The sequence below is a fragment of the Hyalella azteca genome, unplaced genomic scaffold (assembly GCF_000764305.2).
Source record: "Hyalella azteca isolate HAZT.00-mixed unplaced genomic scaffold, Hazt_2.0.2 contig433, whole genome shotgun sequence".
Classification (NCBI taxonomy): domain Eukaryota; kingdom Metazoa; phylum Arthropoda; class Malacostraca; order Amphipoda; family Hyalellidae; genus Hyalella; species Hyalella azteca.
Window position 1 is genome coordinate 17,499 of NW_025930784.1, and position 21,435 is coordinate 38,933.

Genomic DNA, 21,435 nt, shown 5'->3' on the forward strand with positions numbered 1-21,435 from the left:
AACCCGTACTAGTTCGGTTAGGTTAATTGCAATAACGTTGCAGTGATACGTTTTGAAATTGTATTAATATCATTAAATGTTTATGAGTAAATCCCAATAGCAGAACAATGAATATTTGGAGATTTCCAATCATTTTTGCCATTGTAGCGGCTAATATTTAGCGGCGCTACATTTTACTGTAGCGGTAGCGCTCGCTACAATCTACTGGGTGTGGCGGTAGCGGTAGCGCCTCTATATTTTGAGCATGTAGCGATAGCGGTAGCGCTGCCCAGCTCTGCGCCTAGTTACAGTCAAGCGATCAATGCTCAGCTACGCTGACCATATTTGGAACGTCAACGCCTCGCCTCACAGTAGTCGCCCATAAAACTATTCATAACCCAGCCTTCATGTTAGCCACTAGCCCACTAGTGGGCTCAAAATGACTCTAATAAACCATCTACGCAATGAGGAAGGCATCATTCCCTTGTCTGCCCATTTGGCCTGGTGAGCTTTCAGTTTTTTTTCTCCAGCATTTTTTCTCCAACTTCTTCTCACCTATGACTCTAAACGTCTGTAGTACTGTTCTCACTGTAGGGAACTAGCCGAACTACCATTGAGACAGGATCTTTCCTGACCACTCACACTGCCTCTGCTAATCTTCCTCCTCTTACGGTGGCCTCTGCCAGCCATCCAGCAGAGCTGCCTATTCTCGCACATGATCATCGGCGTAAATAACGACAACAACAGTAACAAGCAACTACTTAGGGAACGCTAAGTTTTATATGTGTTGTAAAACTTGACTCCATAATAGATCTCCCCAAATCACAGATACTATACAATTTCATGAAAAAATTAAGTAGGTGTTTATTTATCAATGAGTAGTAGGTGTGCATACCTGCAACACTTGAACTCACTGCTACTCGTTCTAAGATCTCTGATTTACCTTATATATACTGAGAATGAAAATCAAGTCATTTCGAGCAAAATATAATTACTTTTTACACTTAATGAACATTTTTCGACGCCAAATGGAAGGCAGAGGTGACTGTGCTGAATGTTTTAGTGCATTGTTAGCGCATTTTCTCATTTATGGAAAAAATGCACTATTGTGCTCGCCATGTCCGTCCGTCCGTCTGTCTGTCTGTCTGTCCGTCTGTCCGTGACCTCAAGTTTTCGTCGACGAGAAAATGCGCTCTCTGTCACTCACTGCAGTGATTACTGAGTTATATTTTTTCTTTTTCTATCAGGATGCTGACATGTATAACTGAATAATTTTAGTCTATTAGGATTGTAGTGAATTCATGCCAATAAACTTTTTTAAGCTGCAGAGTGCGAAGTGAAACATTTTTGTGCAGTGTGTCGCGCCCGAGAAATTTCCCTTTCGTTAAATTCAATTATTTACAGCTTATAGGGATAAACCTATCCCTTTGCCTTTTTTTTACTTCTCATGCGACGATAGTCCTGACTCCTGCGATAATTTTGTAATTTGTAATTTCAGTTTAGAGACGCTCCGTCATAGCGTTATTGCTCTTGCTCGTCATTGTTCACTTTGACTTGGAAGTCGGCTGCGCTCCGCTTCATGTCTGTCCACTGTTCAGTGTTCATTCACGTCTTTATGATGGAGCCGCAATCCTCGTGAGTTTTAATTCTGTGACCATCAAATTATTTATTGCGCATTCATTTTGCTATAAATTTCAGTGTTAACGATTAAGTATACGTTTTCCTATTAAATACTCAAAGCTAGGCATTCAGTGACGTTTCATGCGCACTGCGCAGTACCTTGTCCAGCCATTGTTCATTCTTAGAAATTTTTATGGTTTCGATACAGAATTCGTCGAGTTAATTTTCTCTGAGTCTGTAAAGAATAGGACAAATTGTAAATCATTTTTTATCGCTTTTTTTGCAGATTACGTTGTTTAGGTTGCCACCCAAGATTTCAATAAAGTTTCACGGTAACGACTTTTGGATTAACCCACGGCGGAAATCTCTGTAGCCAGAGAACTGATGCCGTGACACTGTGTGTATGACCGATCTTAAGGTCGTGACCGGAGGTCAGTACGCACTCAATTCCAATTCCAAAAGGCTGTAAAGTAATCTTTTTATAAAAAATATAATTAGGGCCTTTTGTTCAGGTATCAGTTGATTGAATTAACATAGTGTGTGAAAGTTTAGATTCAAATATTTCGGAGTTGCTAGGAAATCAAATTTATATATGTATAAAGTTGACCCAATTAACATAAATTGCATCATATATATCGGAGGAAAATCAATTAAAATAAGCGATAAATTTTCATTCCTTTTATAATAATATGGTAAATAGAATAAAGTTCAAAAACAGTATCAGAATTATCTTTGTATGACGCTTGTGGCAACATTGCATTAGTGCACAGGTCACTCTTTGCTCATCGTTGCAGAAAGAGCAACTTGAACTTGCAGTTCCGACAAGTTTTTTTTTTCACGTTTCAAAGCCGTCGAATTGTTCGTAAGGTGAGGCTAGAATATTAAATTTATTACGTCTTCAGTAAAGCTAAGGTGATTAAATCTAGCAAATATTTTGGATAGCAGGCTATGCCTAGCAGCCTAGTAGGCTACTACACTACAAGTAGCATTATCATACAATGATACAAGTAAGAAATTGATTAAAAGTTGAAACATTGAGTAGATGAGATTATTCTAAATTATTTTATTGATGTAAATCACTGGTTTGTGACTATTGTCGTCTATTACTATCAGTATCTTGTGCTGTCGCGTCGCCTCGATCGCCTGTCGCTTTGTTAGTTTTTATCAAATTGTAGGTAACTAGCTATGATGCTGTATTGATGCAGGCGATGACGTTACGGTAACGCTTCGGTAGCTACACCACACGTGCCTTAAAATCTAGGGCTAAGTCCACTTGGCCAAGCGCAGCATGTCTCAGCATGGTGGCAAACGAGATTACTAACGAGAGTTTTGGTGTTGACCCTGTAATTCTGGGGATTGGGGACATTTCTCATTTTCTGTTCCTACTTTTACTTCTAGGTAATAAGATACTTGGCTTGGCAGATTTATTTACCTACTCCTATTATCCCATAGGAAGTTGAATAAAATTTTGAACAATTATTTCCATAGCTATTTTTGGTGAAATGAGTTTAAAAAATCCTTTGTAAGCCCAGTGCTATTACTGCTCTTAAATACTATTATGCTTGCAGTTGCATGAATAGAAATTATATAATATTTGTCAGATTTAAATTGTTGAATTTGAATTGTTATGCTTGATACTAATATGGCTCTATTAGCTATATGATATACCTATTACCTACTTTATTATAAAAATATGGTATAATGTAGGTATCATGAACTGAACAAGTTTCCTGCACCCTAGGAAGAAAATATCCACTGTTCAAGTGCATTGTATTAAAGCAGACACTTTATTAGACTCCAAAGTCTTTTTTTGAGTCCTTTAATGTTTAAGTGTAGACTACCTAGTAAACTATCTTAGGCTACCTAAATTAAATCTCACCCAGGGTGGAATTCTAGGAATGGAAGTTCACCTGTAAAAAAAGCTTTCCAGTTTCCACTCAAGGGTTGAAAGCTTTCCACACATACAGCAGCCAGTGCTCTGCCAGGTGACTGACTATAAAGGAAAAAGAGTAGGTAGGCCTAAGTAGGCTATCGAATTCAAAAGTTGACATAACTGTTTTAATTGTATAGTACCTCAGATTTGTTATAGAATTGTTAACTTGTCTCGTTTGATATTTTTGTTTTTCTTTTATTTAATGGATTTAAAAAAAATTCCCAGGCCTTTTGTTTGTAAATTGTACTGAATAACAATTAGGTATAGGTTTAGCTAGTATTAAGTCAACTAGTCATGTTCCTGAATAGAAATGCCATGTGATGAATAAAATATGAAGAAGAATTCAGGGATGTAATAGGCGTATAATCGGCGGCCAAATATCGGCGTGATGGCAGTGTTTCTTCGGCCAAAAACCCTATCGAAATTTTGGGGGCTACGCCTTTAGCTTGCCCAGCGCGTGAATTAGCGGCTCCATATCCGCTTTACACTGTGGTTGCACGAGAAAAATAAGCGGTTGACTAGAATCCAGTCTCATTAGAGAGTAGGAATTAAGAACGTTGATTATGGTATAATTTGGGGGGCTAATGCGAATAACAAAATATAGGGTTAAGTGGATGTTGTTGTTTATGGGGGTAAAACTCTGGGATCATTTAGGGATAACATCAAAGCAATACTCCGTTGCGGGTTGCATGGGCGTGCGTCAGGAAGAAGTCCTGAGCCAGCGAGCCAACTGATGTGCGTGCAACTGCCAATTAGGGAAGCATAACGAAAGTGACGAGCGACGAGATTTGTAGCCTGCGTAAGACCGGGGACAAGATTCCGAGGATTCCGCGAACGTCTATGTGCGCTTGAGCGTAGAATTTGGAAAATACCATTGCGGACGAGTTTGAAAACACGGCACATTCTAAAGAATCTTCTATACGACTAGAGTTAATCAGCTCTTAGCGAGTTCGTACTACTCATCAGTTCCCACGTTCGACTTAAGCCGTTTTTTTACGGATCTCGAGTCCCGTTATTGACTTCACCTAAGGTCGGGAGTCTAAACCAGCACAGGCGCATCAAGAGATACCATCGAGGGAGCGCCAAGCCAAGGTGTCATGAAGATTCCGCGATGCCGTCGATTAACAATAACTACGGAAGATCAAGTTACGGAAAAGTCGACCAGTCCTCAGTGTCCACTGGTGTCTCCGTCCCAAACCCGATAATGACCAGTTGGGGAACTTGAGTTAGCAGTTCTTTTATTTTAGTAGAGGCGGTCATTTGAGTAGTGAGCTGCCAGTCGGTACCGGTGCTATACCTAGCTTTTGACAATAACTCTGTTCAGTTTCTGTACTTAGGTCTGTGTCTGATTTTTATAATATAGGTAGCGTTGAATCTTTCCATGTGTTGTCATTTCCCTCCTGAAATAATTAATTATTATTGATTAGAGAACTTCACGTGCCATTGAAACCACTACGGCCGAAACCTGACAAATAAATGAATCAAGTTCCTCAAAAGAGGAAGAGAGGTACAGATAGCATCTTCATTTTAAATCACATCAGGCCATAGACCGAGCAAGCTTGGGGACGATCGTGGGGCCGTATTTGGTACCTGATAGCTTCGGCATGGAAACGACTGAATCTAAGAAGTGCGTTGAAAAATGCCCGCTTCCTTCTGGGGGGAAGGCAGTGGGTATTTGAAATGCTCATCGTGTGCCACACGATGATATGATGATGCCACACAACGGGTCAAGCCTGTCGGTGGCGCTCCCCCCGACCCTCCGCCACCCGCGGTTCCGAAAAGGAGGATGAAGCGCAGCTGTCAAATAATAAAATTATGTCAGATGCAAAGCAACTTAAATTGGTAAGAATTTTAAACCCGGATATTAAACATAGATTGTATCAGAAAATATACCTAGGTTTATTTGGTGGTGACACCAAATTTGGTGGTGGTGACATAGGTACCCGAGGTAATGGTAACCGTTCAATATCTTAGGAAGGAAATATTTACTAGAGGTAATATTAGGTAATAAGCTCAGTGCTAGCAGGTAAGGTAAGGTTTGGTAAGGCTTTAAGGTAAGGTAAGAAAGCACAAGCACTTGAGCTAGTTGGTAAAACGTAAAGGTAGCAATTTGAGTATTCTAGGTAATGGCTACTCGGTAAACGACATTTTAGGTAATAGTTCGAGCTAGGAAACGTATTAGGTAATGGTAAAATTTAAGTAACGATAAGAATTAGGTGACATCAAGAATTAGGTAAAATTAAGAATTGGGTAATACGAAATTGATAATAATTAACTAAAAATTTAAAAGCAAAGAATAATCCACAAAAATTCACATCTTTATAGAAAACGTTCATAACTTAGGCATCTACAACGAAATTCATCCCGTCAACCCTGATAAAGTTGTTTTTAACTTTAGTTCCTTCAACTTGGAACCTCGCGTTAAATTTTTGCTCGCATTTGGCCTTGATTTCTGTCTACCCGTATTTAAGTTGGACTTCTATAAATTTTTCTTAGCTTTTGAAAGACTCGTTCTTAGTATTAAGAATGTTCCTACTCCTAATCGTCCCGAATTTTTAGGCAACCTGCAAAGTTTAGCGTACCGGCATTTTTATGGCTTCAAGTCCCATAAAGTTTTCTCCTTTGTATTCCAACCTCGTGATACAATTTTATTGAAAGACCTAGCAAAAAATAAAGACCTAGTCATTTGTAAACCTGAAAAGGGCAAGGGTGTTGTTCTGGTGGATCGTAGACGCTATAATAGTAGCCTAAATACAAGCCTCGCCGATCCTTCCAAATTTGTTGAAACTACAGATCAGATCTCTAAAACAATTTTGAAAATCGATGACAAAATCAATAATTTTTTGCGTAAACATAAAGATTCTTCTGGCCATTCACCTGAAACTTATACTTAACTTTATACCTCTGGTTCTTGCCCTGGTATGTTATACGGCTTACCTAAAATTCACAAGTCTGATTTTGCTTCTAAGTTTCAATTTCGACCAATTTTTGCCGCCTATAATACACCTAGTGTTAAACTTGCTAAATTTCTGGTACCGGTTATAAACTGTCTTACAACTAATCAGTATTCTGTTGATAATTCTTATACGTTTGTGGATCGCTTGAAACATTTTACTGCCGTTCAGGATTTAACTATGGCCTCCTTTGACGTAGAAAATTTATTCACCAATGTACCCCTTCACGAAACAATTGAAATTTGTCTCAATTCTCTGTGTAAAAATATTAATGATCTTGTGCTTGGTTTAAACCGTAAATTTTTCAAATCTCTTTTATAATTATCAGTTCTTAGCTCGTTTTTTTATATTTGCTAGCAAGTTTTATAGACAGATTGACAGTTTAGGCATGGGACTAACGCTTGGCTCGACCTATGCAAATATTTTTATGTGTTTTCACGAGGTTTCTTGGCTGGCCAATTGTGCTCTTGATTTTAAGCCAATATTCTATAACAGATATGTCGATGACACCTTTTTAATTTTCAAACATCCCTCCCATGTCAAACCATTCTTTGATTACCTAAACTCGCAACATAATTCTATCACATTTACCGTGGAGCTTGAATCTAATAATAGTTTGTCCTTCCTCGATTGCAATATTACGAAATCTAATGGCCGGTTTTTAACTTCTGTGTTCCGAAAGCCGACATTCACCGGTCTAAATACCAGTTTCTTTATTTTTTGTTCATTCTGGTTCAAGTTAAATGGGCAACAAACATTATTATACAGAGGTTTTCGCATTTGCTCAACATACCATGCTATGCATGCTGAATTTGAATTTTTACAAAATATTTTCTCGCTTAATGGATTTCCGGCAAGTTTGGCGTATACCCAAATCAAGAAATTCATGTCGAAGCGATTCAGTGAGGTTGCTCCCGAGCGCGATAGTAGGAACGTTATTTATTGTTCTTTTCCATACTTCGGCCCTGCGTCCGAAGCTATGTCAAGAGAATTAAAAGTCTTGCTCAATAGATACTTTCCAAACGTCAAACTTCATATTGTTCAGGTAAACAGTTTCAAAATCGGTTCTTTCTTTATATATAAAGATGTGCTTCCTGTTTATATGCGATCGTCCCCGGTTTATCAAATTCGTTGTGCACGATGTGCATCTGCATACGTCGGGATGACGTCACGCAATCTTTATTCCAGGGTCGCTGAGCATAAGGGCAGGAGTTGTAGGGACCGGACAGTTGCTATCGCGCCCCTCTCATTCGGATGTGCGCATTCACGCCGAGCAGTGCGATGTCCCTGTTTCTGATAGTGACTTTAAAGTGTTAGCTTCCACCTCCGGCACTTCAGATTTGCGTATTTTAGAATCATTGTACATTTTAAACTTAGGCCCAGTTTAAATTCAGCTGTTAGCTCCTATCCCCTTGTAATTTTGAATAGATAGGTTTTTTTATGCCCTATTACTTGTAAATTTAGGTTTTCATTGTGTTCTGTGCTTTCAATTGTAATAACTTGTGACTTTCTATGTAATTCTAGATTCTACGAACTGACGTTGGAGCTGGACTCCGATACGTTTTCTATAAAGATATGAATTTTTGTGGACTATTCTTTGCTTTTAAATTTTTAGTTAACTTGCGAATTAAGCAAATAAGTGACATCAGTTTATTGATAATAGTCATTTGGGAATTTGGAGTATGCTCATTCTTCAATTCCTTCGGTAAAATGAAGGTTCTTAAGAAGCAAGTGGAGGAGTTGGTGTCTGATGGGACTCTAAGGGTAACAAAGTAATGCGCGACAATCACCTGCTACCACGTCAAACGTCCATAGGATCTTTGCCGTGTTGTCATTGTCGCCGCGTCAAACATCCATTGTCGTTAGTCCGAACGGTAGACGTAAAGAACTGTAGCGCCGTAGGTAGCAACGTATAGAAGGCCTCCGCCCTCCTGCCGCCGGTCACTCCATCGAACTCCCCATCTCTACATAAAGATTGGCTAAAGATGTTTAGTGGCAAACGAGTCGAGCGTGAAAATCGAAGGTGACTGCATGGAGGCACTGTTGACATCACCATCTGTTGCTAGAGACTGACTGTTTTGACGCAGACGTATTTTCTTGACGTTGTGGCCGGGTAGGTGGTTCTTTATTTGGAATCTAGAAATGATTAGTTTGAAAGTAGTAGCAGGGTTGCCGCGAGGGTTGGTCTTAAATTATATGGTGTCAACTTTAAACTTAAAGTCAAGAAAAATAGGCTGTTAAGTTATAACCAATCGAACTACCTGAATATTTAGATCTTAAGAATAAAGGCACATTTTCAACAACAGTCTCTCACCTTAACCAGGATTGAAACTTCTCTCATATATATCAGCACATAACATTCACATATACTGTTAACCATTCTCTCGCAATAATCGCTTAAGTCAGTCCTCGAAGTTCTCCCAAAATATTTGAAAACAACATCATAGTGTATCTTCAGGGCTCAATTTTAACCATTGCAGCATCGCGCAGATTGAATATGGTATAGTTAATTCCTGTATTTCCAGGCATGAAATAATATAATGAATTGTTTGCGGTAATGCACTTCAAAACGAGACCCGCGTGCATCCCAACTTCCTCCTGCATGCGCGCGTAACATCCAGTGTAATATGATAACGACTTGATATTTCACGACACTTCACTTGTACGTTCCGCCCAGAGAACGTTCTGCACGAGTCTATAAAATTCTGCTTCCGGTGATTGTAAAGATGAGTAGAACTATTACTAACCGTCGAAATTCCAGTTAGAATTTGTTTTCTTTCTAACATTGCCATGTTCTATGGCAATTTCATAAATTTATCTTATTTAAGTGTCTACTCCTTCCGGCTGCATTATCCTAAACCGGGATAACATATAACGAGTCTGGCAACAAATTTTGCCGTACGAACATGATAAAGTAACTATGAGAAACAAGAACCGTAAATCTTGACTATGTTTCTTCATCGATGTTGTTTGAACTAATTACAAATATTTATAAATTTTTTCAAAAAGTAGCGAGGCGCCTGGGCAAAGTTGGACACGTATGACACTCGCGCCGCTATGAGTAATGCCCAGTAGCCGCCATTGAATAAAGCGATCTTAATTCACTAAAGGAATTTTGTGAACCTCACCGCAATATGATACACTTGTGCGGTTTACAGTTTTGTGAACTTCACCTGAAAATATTCAAATGTTGTATACTTTGTTTGTATAACCGAAGGTACATTGTTTAATGCCTATCATCAGGCAACGTTCATTAGTACTCAACAATCAACTTTCTCACAATATCAAGCAGTGCCATCTCAAAATTATAGTGATCTGAAAATTTAATAAACCCTGAAAATAGACCCTGAATGCAAAGCCGAACATTTATTTGTCAGTGGTTCTGCTAACTAACAGATTCCATATTTTTTATGTATGTTATGATGTGGATTTGAAATTAATCTCATGGAGCTGCTAGCATTAATTTTTTCTTGTCATGTACTTATTAAGCATTTTTCTCCTCTTGAACCCCTTAATCATGTATCCATGCCTTCAAGCAGCTTTTGGTTTTTACATACAGCAAAATAAATTCAGATATGTTCGCACCGTAATTAATGGAATTACTTTCTCATTTCGTTCCATCGTATGAAAGAAGAAACGTGCATATATAAATGTGCATATTTATTGACGCCATTCCATGAGCCGGAGATGATCACGGTTCACTGTGATACCACTGTCTAACATGAGACAGAGTGGCCTGCTGCACTTTTTTAGTTACATAGCGCAGATTCGGCTAATGGTGCAATCGACTTACTCAATAAGCTCCTAATTAGCACCCAAATGGATTAAGTGGCCGATTTGCACCTGATTCAACTGTGAGCAGTCAAGAGAAAGAAATCCGCGGTTTTTATCCACTCGTGAAGAGTAAGCAAGGAATGAGAAAGATGGCGTGACGATCCAGCTCAACTGATTGTCATCTTCCTATTTTAGAGAAGTCCTCGACGTCGGTTGAAATATCAATGAATAAATGTCACTAAAGCATATGAACACGTTGCGTGAATACTGTTCAATATTTCTTCACTAGATCATGAAAGAACATGATTTTCTGTCTATCCATTGAGACTCATGAAAAAATTGACGTGTCAGGTTAACAAATTCTCGAAAAAGTCGTTTTCCAGATTCTTTACGAATGAATCGGGGAATTTTGTTTGAAAAAATTGATTGCAAGTAATAAAAAACACCAATTTACCTATTAATTGTTTCTTCTAAAAATTTCGAACGAATTACGGATATGTTGACCGTTTTAAATATTGAAATACTAAAATATTTCATTGATTTGTAATTTTGTTCGAGAACTTACCAATAGTCAAAGAAAATGCGACGATTGCAGCACAAACGGGAGATATCTTCTTCATCTTCCACCTCCTCGCTTTGGGATGAAATTATTAAAAATCGTATTTTTGAGAGAGTTATACGTTTCACCTGACAAAAAATTATTGATATCTACAAACGATCAAAGCATTTCATAGTTGATTTCTACAATTTATTCAGTTACAGCTTTGCCTCTATTGATATCATTTTCTAGAAGAAATTACGCATTAGTCCCGACCGCATGAACTTCATCATAAGACTAAATGAAACTTGTAGGCATGAAGGAAGAATACATTCATGGAATAGGATACTAAGTTAATATAGTGGCCACACATCAGCTGATCAGCCACACAAAAGTCCCTACTAGTTCATCACTGTTATTCATTCTGCCTGTCCAAGCATATAGTATACAGATATCAATTAGCGGTACAAACAATCAATTACTAATATCCGATCGTGTTTAAAAGGGATGATTTTTTTTCAGGTAAGTGAAGTTATCATTTCTTCTATGACTGTCACCTTCAAGGATTTGCCAAGATAACAACGATTGGCTGATTTCTATTTCGGCAATTACCATTTTAAGGGGACCGGGCTGCCCCCGGAGAAACTACAGTTATTATCCGATCATCATGAAACTTCACATACATACTTAAAATGTAGAAAGAAAAACATTTTGCTCGTATGATTTTTTTGAAAAAATTGATAGAAAACGTGAAATTCATAGAAAACGGCTAAAAAGGGGTACTTTAGAAAATCTATCTCCTCCCACAAATATCATCCTACAACATCGAGACACGTAATTAAAGGGCCTAAAAACTGCCCTTCTTTGGGAAGCTGTCACGAAATCATTTTTCGACGTAGAGGGATGATTCTGGCACCGTTGGATGCGTCAAAAGGTAAGCTTTAAGATGAGCCCAAAAAATGGAAAACGCCAAAATTGAAAATTTTAGCCAGGTCGGTCCCCTTAACAAATGTTGGGCCTTTGAATGCGTGAATACCACATGAATCGTCTTAATTCACTGATAAAATATCTCCAGCTAATAATATAGGTACTTCAATGCAGTACATTTGCAAATAAACTTAATGCTTGGCACTGAATTCTTTGACGAATGCTTGGAGGTCGTTACGGCTGAGTTATATCAGTTAAATAATAATAATACTATTTCATTAGAATAGGTGCAAGACAAAATTGTATTTCTAAAAATAAAATATTACATACAAGGATAAATATTCTTAAGATCAAAATAATAAAATTTGTATATTCCTACAAACACAAGTACACTGGATATGATTCATGTAGAACAAAATTCGAACCAGAATTGTTAGCTAAAACTGCTCGCTAACTTCTCTCACTGGCACGCTTAATAAGAGACCAACACCAACCTCTCTAAACGGCGGTGATGCCGCAACTGGATTGCCATGAATGACATCAACAGTCAAATGCTGGAGTTCCCCAAGCACGTTCTGTATCAATGATGCTACTATGAGCTGTTATTAGCTGGTAGTCTACATAAAGAAACTTGCTTTCATGATCACTCCTTGTCATATTGTTAAGTTTCTAAAAATAGACGATTGTGTGGTTGATTTTGACTGATGATTTATTACACCAGGGCTGCACTGTTCACAAGAAGCCTATACCAAACATTTCAAACAGAGCCTACGCTGTTCACAACAAAGCTACACCAAACATTTTTAACAGAGGCTGCACTGTTCACAAAAGGTGTGCACCAAACATTTCGAACACAGGCCGCACTGTTCACAAAATGTCTACACCAATTGAATTGGTATTGCCAATAGCATCTATTTTTTATGAAATAATGAACTCCCTGGTCTCATAGCAGAAAACATAAATGAGATGGGCAATTTTGCACATTCGAATATCAAAAATTTTCATTTGGGCATTCAATTGAACCAAGCGCAAGGCAATTAGCCTTATTAGCCTTCACAAAAAAAAAAACACTATAAGCCTTCGCCAAGCAAGACGCAATTAATAAGCCTGCAACCAACACCTCGCAATTAATAAGCCTGCGACCAACAACACGCAATAAGCCTGTACGGAACAAAGCGCCATAAGCCTGTACCAAACAACACAACACAGGCCCGCATATAGGGCTGATGATACGAGTATTTCGATTTCGCTGCTCATGCAACGATCTTCGACCTCAAGATCTTCATGGAATCAATGATTCTGGTCGACTCCTATACGATTGCTGTACTTGAAAACAGCGGACAACTTATAGGAACTTTGCAGAACTTAAAAGTAAGTAGAAAACCGATTCATTGCAAAAGTTAAATTTATCGTAAAACATGATCGTATTAGAATAGGAAAATAGTGTTAGAACTGGTGATAATCGAATTCATGTTGCCAGTACAAAGTCAAGCCGAATGTGCATGTAAGTAAATTGGAGATTTAGGAACTTTAGCAAGAACGCTGAAAATCGGTCTTCCGCGGTGTAATTAGTGTGCCGTATATAAGAACAAATTGAATTTGCTTCAGAATTCATGTTAACGACAGTGAAATAGAAAGTAAAAATGAAACAATGGAAGCACTGATGGCTTCTGGGAGGATTCGCCTGCAGCAATTGCCACGAATCATGAAACCAACAAAAGAATGTGATTTTCATGCAGGGAATTAAAATTTTAATTTTTTGGCAAGTAAATAATTTTTGAGCGCTTTTAATCCGCCAAATAATTTCATATTCTTATATAAAGTTTTTATATTATATTCTTATATAAAAGAAGAATAACAGCGCCGAACGAGAAAATATAATTATTGTAGATTCCTGCAGGCATGCCTGAAAAGAAATGAAGCAATATATATATGCAAAATATGGAATTATCAAACAATTTAGTGAAATTAATTTATGTTTCATACGGTTTTTGATATCGCTTCTGAGGAGAGATCAGAATAGGTACCGTATATACCAATAATTAACAATTCGGTAGCTTTTGAAACGAAGATTTTGAAAAAGTATTCTTACTATAGAATATTTGGTAGTGGAATTTGACATTGATCATTCTAATCATTATACTTGATATAATTTCTGAGAACTTCTCTCTTGATTAGCGGAAAAAAATTGAGAAATTCGTCAGCGTCATCTCAATAGTTAATCTATCTTTTGAAATATAAATATCCTTAAAAATTCTGACAAATAAGCACAAGTATATATATTTAAGAGCTGACCGTATTTACTAGTTCAAGAATAATTAATTTTATTTCTAGGTGCTTCTATGCCTGGTCGCCAAGCGGTAGAAATCTTTGACCGAAGGTGGAGTTTCAGTCATAGAAATTCTGTACTTCTCCGAGATGCTCTTTGAAATCTTTTAACATTAACCAACACACGGAATAGCAAATAACCTAGGTACACGGAGCCCCGGGATTACTATTACATCGCTGTTAAACATTTCTTAATAACATTTAAGCTCATTAGGTTCAGAATTAATTTTTTTATCAGCAAAGCTTCTGATTGAGTTGTGGTTGTAGGGAGCAGCAGTGAGGTTCATTGTGAAACTTGCTGGATAAAAAAAAATAAAGTGGCTTCCATTTAATTTTATGGAACTATCCAAACAAAAAATTTGTTTGTAATATTCTGAATAGACGAAAATATGAATATAATTTATTCAAAAAATAGATGTGTTCTGAAAATTACTTGCGTATCAAGAGATCAGATTTAATTAATTCCGATCTGATCTTAATTAATTAAATATAAGATAACCAACAATTAAATCATTTTTTCTCGCCCCCAGTCAATATTGTATAATTAATTTCTAGAATAATTTCATCTCAAATAATTAATCCCTTCCGTCACGTGTAAATTGGTCTCGCGAAAAAGAGTTGCAGGTCAGTTGTGTATTATATGTGAAACATCCCAATATTTGTCACGTAATTCGGTCATCAACCCTGTCAAAATTTTCGTGCCGATTAAGGTCGTTTTAGAGGAACTATATTCGGCTTAGGGGTGAATCAGGAGCAAGTCGGCCACGTAGGGTGTTTTGCTTCTATGTACCTGTCTCTTATACACATCTTTAATTATCGGATATAGTTTAAAAAGCCGTCGGTGAGTGTCTGTTGGGATTACGAACTCATAAATATTTATTGTGCTGTGCCACTTAAGCAAGCCATTGTTTAACGGTGAGTAGCTAAAAAAATAAAATTCAGTACTCACTGAAGTGAGTGACAGAGAGCGCATTTTCTCGTCGACGAAAACGTGCTCATGGACGGACGGATGGGCGGACAGACAGACGGACAGATGGACGGACATGAGGAGCACAATTGCGCCTTTTTTCCATAAATGAGAAAATGCGCTAAAAAGACATGACATTAACTCCTTCGGAGCTGAAGAAAAATTAGATGCTCTCCGCCGCCACCACCTCCTGTAACTTGGGTGATCTTCACTCACTCTTAAAAATGAAGTTGGAATTAACATCTGCAAGACCNCACCTTTCACTGTGAGGCACACAAGTGGGTTAGTTTGTTATAAGCACCTTTCACTGTGAGGCACACAAGTGGGTTAGTTTGTTATAAGCCTGTCTCTTATACACATCTCTACGGCAACCGGAACCTAATGCGGACATAGAGCTTCTAATTTACCCGGCCATAAGAACTTGGGGCGTCCGTGTGCCAGCGGCTGACAGGTCTTCGAATTTCGATAGGGAAGCAACGTTGGAACTTTTTTTTTCTCGGGCAAGCCGCTCGGCTATGAAAAACACAAGAACCAATTGATCTGTAATTATGTATCGTAACTGATTTTTATTTTTGCTGAACTATATTAGCACTTATTCTCATTTTAAGCGGACAACAGTAACAGAATTCCTAAAAACGCGTAAATGGATAAGAGTTACGGCATGAGAGTAACATGAGAGGTCTCGGTAACTAGATTACTCTACATAGAAAATCATAAGGATGATTCGGTGGAAGAACTCGCTTTAAATTTATTTGCAAATGAAGCTTTAATGCATATGATTGTATCTGTATTTGATTCATTATGTGATATTTTATGGTGATACTAGTCTTTTCACATGAACGTTAAGTGCTTAAATTATATCATTTTGGCCTTCATTAATAGTTACGTTACTTTTACAATGTTTTTTGATGATAAAGAGTAATAAAAATGAGGTCGCAGTTTAACTCTTAGATTTTTAAATTTGAGATTTAAATTACTTCAAGATTTTTTGCGTACATGTAGTTAATACTTTTGTGTAAATTTGAACATAGAAGCATTTCTGACATCATATCTATTTATATTCGTTTTATAGATGAGAAATGCACTGTACTTGTGATCTCTCTATTTATCCGAGTTTGTCCAAATTAAAGGCCACTCTTAACTAATGGCCAGATTTGCTTTGACGTCACCAGAAGTTTATACTCAGTTTTAAACGAGTCAATTCAGACAGTGATTTGATTTTTTATTCACTATTTTACTCTTATTACAACACTTCTCTTTGACTTCACTTCTTGTTCGTCTGTCTGTCTGTCTGTCTGTCTGTCTGTCTGCTACAAATCTTGTAATCGAAATTTAATAGGTACACTTCTACTTATCCTATTGATCTGAAATTTTGCACACTTGTTTAAAGTTGGAGACAATGCATGAATTAAATGTCAAAATAAATGATTTTTAAAATTTAAATTTTTTTTTTCAATATTAAAAAAATTGAAAAAATAATTTTGTCAGCTACAAATCTTATAACTGATATATGACACACTTTTACCGGTCTAATTGATCTGAAATTTTGCACACTTGTGTGAAGTAAGAGGCAATGCATGAATCAATTAACAGAATAAATAATTTTGAAAAAAATTTATATACCTATATTAAAAAAATTGAAAAATAATTTTTTTTAATTTTCGAAAATTAGATGAGAAATTCATTGTATATCTGTGAGATTGGAGATACTGGATTCTTTGGAAGTGTTGTCTTTAAAAAGAAATTTTTAAACGTATATTTTTTTAGCTGAACTGGTGCGTATTATGTCGTTCAATGTTTGAAAAAACTGCCTTTATTTATATAAAATTCTTATACCTCTTTTTCAAAATTTTTATTTCCAAAATTAATATAGCCGTGTACATAACATTTTAATATGTTTTCAATCGATAAAAATTCGATAGAAGGTATTTTGATGGCTTTTTTAACTTTTAAGAGCATAAGTTACCGTCTTAGGTTTGGGATAAGCCCTCCATTTACTACCTAATATTATTTCATTCATGAAAAATCAAAATATAACAAAATAATACAAATATTATATTACGAAGTTTACCAAATAAGTACATTTTCTTTGTTGAAAACATCAGACAGCGGGGACTCAAATAGTTAATTGATCGTTCTGCAATCTACTTACAGTGTGTACCGTCTGTCTAAACCAGTGGTTCCCAAACTTTTTCAGGCTGGCGCCCCCTTTGGCTCCCTAGTGAATTTTTAGCGCCCCCCACAGACATACGCATCTCTTGAAATTTAGTACGCTGCAAATTTAAAAGATATAGGTTAAGCACAAATGTGTATTTCAGAAATAGAACTACATTTAGTGAACCAATCGGGCTCGCCAAGCTCCCGCGTTTCCAAGTAATCCGCGTTGCTCCGCCGCCATCTTTGTAGACCATTCTTTCGTTCTTACTCGTTTCAGTCGGTTGGATGTTTTGGTGAATGGTGACAATGGAGAAAGAATGAGCCAGGCAGAAAGGATTAAGCTATTGTGAAAAACTACTTCCTTCAGCTAGAGACAGTTATTTAAGAAAATTGCTAGACATTAACGATGTTGATCCATATGAAGTGCCGGCAAAGCAGTGGTGTAAAGATTTTGCAAGCCTGCCCCCCATTTCACACGGTGATTTATTTAACTATTTCGTGTTTGGCGTCAGCCAATACACCTTGCAAGAATTTAAGGCATTCAAGACGCTTGAATCTTACAAACAATTTGTGGATGGATGGGTGCAGGAGATATACACCCACAAACCTGCCAACTGTAACAACACTGTCATTGCTGCCAAGGTGATTATAATGGATCACGAGTGAGTCGGAGTGAAGGGTGGAATCATAATCATTAGAATTTTCAAATTCTACATAGCCTAGTGACAAACCAGAGATATTCTAGAAGCAGTTCATTTTTAATTTCCTTATTTACTGAAGATTTAATCCATTAAACCAATATCTTAGGCAGCAGTTAGGCTATGTGTGAAGTGTGATGCCGTCAAACAGCCTGAACAGGCAACAGCCAACAGGGTTACGGTTACCTAAGGCTAATAAGGGACGGTTTTTGACTTTTGAGCATTTTTTGTTAATAACTTCCTACCATGAAACATTTTATAAATGAGTTTGGGCTCATTTTAAAGTTCTTTGCAACTAGGCTATTGTATGGCATCTCCAAGGGCTAGGTGTATGGCTGCTATGGCATCTCCAAAAAATTTTCATATCCTGATATTTGTGAGGGGGCCAAGATGCTATATGCAATATAAAAGCCTCCTGAATTAATGTGAGAATGAAGAAATGAGGCATGAGGGACAGTCTGATGATGCATTAATTTTTCGTTAGGTAAATATTTTTCACTGAGCAAAATAAATGTAATCAAAATTATTTGTTGTTAATTGATTTTTTGTTAACTGGAGCCTTTGCTAACCATGGTTCTACTGCACATGCATTTTTAGCTTTTAGGGGTGTTCCATTTTACCCCATGTGGGATCCCTTATTATCCCGTCTTGTGGAAATTGCCGCCATTTATTAACAAATATTTTTTGCTACAGAGTACAGACCTTAGCAGAGGTACTTTTCCAAAATCTCACTTTTCACACTTTTTTCATTGATTTTTTAAAGGTAATAAATGTATGATTTCTTAACTTGCTTTATGTTACATAGATATTAAAAATGAGGAACTTTATGCCACTATTTTTAGTTTTGCAATATTTTGATTAGTTTAGCAGCTACAACATTTCTACAAAATGTTGGAGGACTGTCCCTTATTACCCCCATATGGCCGTACCTTGTTTGACGGTACTGCTGGTATGATGAGTGGTATCCATGATATTTTACTGGCCTACTTATGCCAGTTATGGGACTCAAAAATTAACTTGAGGGAGAGTCTAAAAAACTCACTACTTTGCCACTATTTATTCTAGGAATATGGGTTCATATATTCAAGATTGATCCAACCTAGTAGCATGATCAGTTCCAATATATTAGCTAAATATAATGTAAAATTTAATTACATATTTTTAGATCCAATATGATATGTACACAAGTCCATATATTAACCCCTTCCAAATTCTAACCTGTATCTGTATTCGGTAATATACATAAATAATTCATGACAATGTAATATGATCTGTAAATATTACCTATTACTTTTATTATTACTTATGTAGCTTGTCTACTGGCAAGAAGATTCTGATCTAGCAAAATATATAGTATCATATATCATAAATATTACAGTAACAGGCATATCTCTCTGCTTTCAGGTTATGCACTCAATGCGGCTGAATGAAAAACTGCTGAAGCCTTGGATCATTGCTGATGCTGACGGCACCATCATATCAGCTCACTGTGACTGTGTGGCAGGGGTTGGAGAGACTTGTACACATGTTGGAGCGGTATTATTCAAAGTTGATGCCATTGTAAGATGCAGAGAGAAAACAACAGTCACAGGTAAGGACAAACTCATCTTTTTGCTTTCAACTTCAACACTCTTATTTTTGGTTGCTCTTTTTTGGTTTCAAAACTGAGTGCATATCTGATACTGTGATTAGGACAATAAAAGGATTAAGAAAAGATAGATCTTTTAAAGACAAGCACCAAGCCTGGATAGACTGGATACAATTGTGCAAGTGTTACCAAAGAAAGGAAAAAGTCCAGTTGCAGCTTCGTCAAGTTACAAATATGGTCTCATGTCTTAATTAACATGGTGTAGTCATTTTGAATTAGATGAGTTGCTGTTTTCTGTGTTTCAGGAGTTCCAGCATATTGAATGGTTCCAAGCAGCATCGCCAAGGTGGAGCCACAGGTGGGATACAGAATTGACTACACCCCGTCAACAGCAAAGAAGAAGGCATTGGACCGTGCAACATGTGCCGGTCTGTGCTTGAAAATCATGCTAAACATGACTCTTCTTACATGAGCGGATGAGATAATATGACTAACTTCTATGGCCTCAATGAAAGTGGTGCGTTAGCCTTGGTGATGGTGCTGTAATGAACGCAGCTCACCGCTATGCATGTAAGCATTTATGGTGTTCACCCGTGCATAGTACGCCAGCGCTGTCCCAAGCCGGCTTTCCCTTTCTGCCTCGCTCGAGTAAGTGTATCATGCGACAATGGTTGTAGCTCTGTATGTATGCAATATGTATATTTCATGAGCATCCCGGTTCTGGAAAATATTTCAAAAATTTAAATCAATTATATATTCCACAGAAGTATTTTTCAGGCAATCGCTCTAGGTTATTCTCGGTTAAAGAGTGTAGTAAAATCGGGGTAAATGATCGTTAACTCATGATTCGGGAGTAATTGGTTAATTTTGTTGGGCAAGATTCATGATCGGTACCCTGTTAAGCTGTTTATGCATATTCGGGGGTAATTGTTCGTAATAATATTGAAGGATCATAGGTAATTGGTTAATTTTGTTGGGTAATATTCGGGGTAAATGATTGGTAAACTATAATTTAGGCTGTTTATGGAAAATGGTGCCATGCGCTCGGTCATGTAACTACTGATATGGATGACATGGTAGCATGTAACAATGAGAAGTGCGAAACTGAATGGTTTCATCTTCGGTGTGTACGCCGAGATTCAGCACCGAACAAGGATGACTCTTGGGTTTTTGACATCTTCACTCCTTAGTCCCTGAAGACACAATGGCATGGTTTTTGTAACAAAAAAAATCATGGGATGGACAGCAAGACACTAACTCTGTGTCATATTGATCAGTTACACAACACTAGGACACATGTTGGTCAAGGCGCAGCAAACCCGTACGATCTTGTCAAGAAACGTTGCCTTCTCATTTTCACATGGCAAGATCAAAGCGATAGGAATCGTGCCAGTCAAAATTTCATATTTGTTGCAGAGATTGCCTATCACACGTTCCACATGAATTCTCAAGTGCGCCAAGCTTCTTGTTTCTTCAACATCTTCGGCATCTAGCTGAGCACGACCAGTTGTCTTAATAGGGATTTTGACATCAGCGTTCATCATAAGTACACTGTCTTTAATGTCAAACCCTCGATCAGCCAAAACAATGTCTCCAGGTACCAAGTTAATTAAAAATCCGTCATTTTCTGTAACATGTTTATCAGTACTCCTTCCTCCCCATCCCTTAGAAATGAAAGTGATTGCACCTTGAGGGGCTATGCCAATGAGGTATTTAATTGTGTGATTATGATTATAATTGGAAAACGTTTGAGCCCTAGCTTTCAGGTTTGACGGTCGCTCTATAAAAACTTCAAAACAGTCGATAATAACGGCAACGTTCTTACCAAAAGTTTCCACAAATTGGTGTGGCATGCTAGTGTGAAGAGTTTCCCTGTCCGGCCACTGTACAAAACCACCAATTTTCACAAACATAGCTTGAATTGTTTCGTAGAACATACTGCCTACCGTTGTTGGTGAAACTCTCAAGAGAT

General features: G+C 37.4%; 1 protein-coding gene across 1 annotated transcript; it reads left to right on the forward strand.

Moving 5' to 3' along the window:
• The first annotated feature begins 443 nt into the window (after window positions 1-443).
• LOC108671493 lies at window positions 444-19,785 on the forward strand. Its single transcript, XM_018159046.2, has 4 exons — window positions 444-483; window positions 17,545-17,819; window positions 19,280-19,466; window positions 19,769-19,785. The coding sequence occupies exons 1-4, from the start codon at window positions 444-446 to the stop codon at window positions 19,783-19,785; spliced, it is 519 nt and encodes a 172-aa protein (XP_018014535.1).
• Window positions 19,786-21,435: the final 1,650 nt, after the last annotated feature.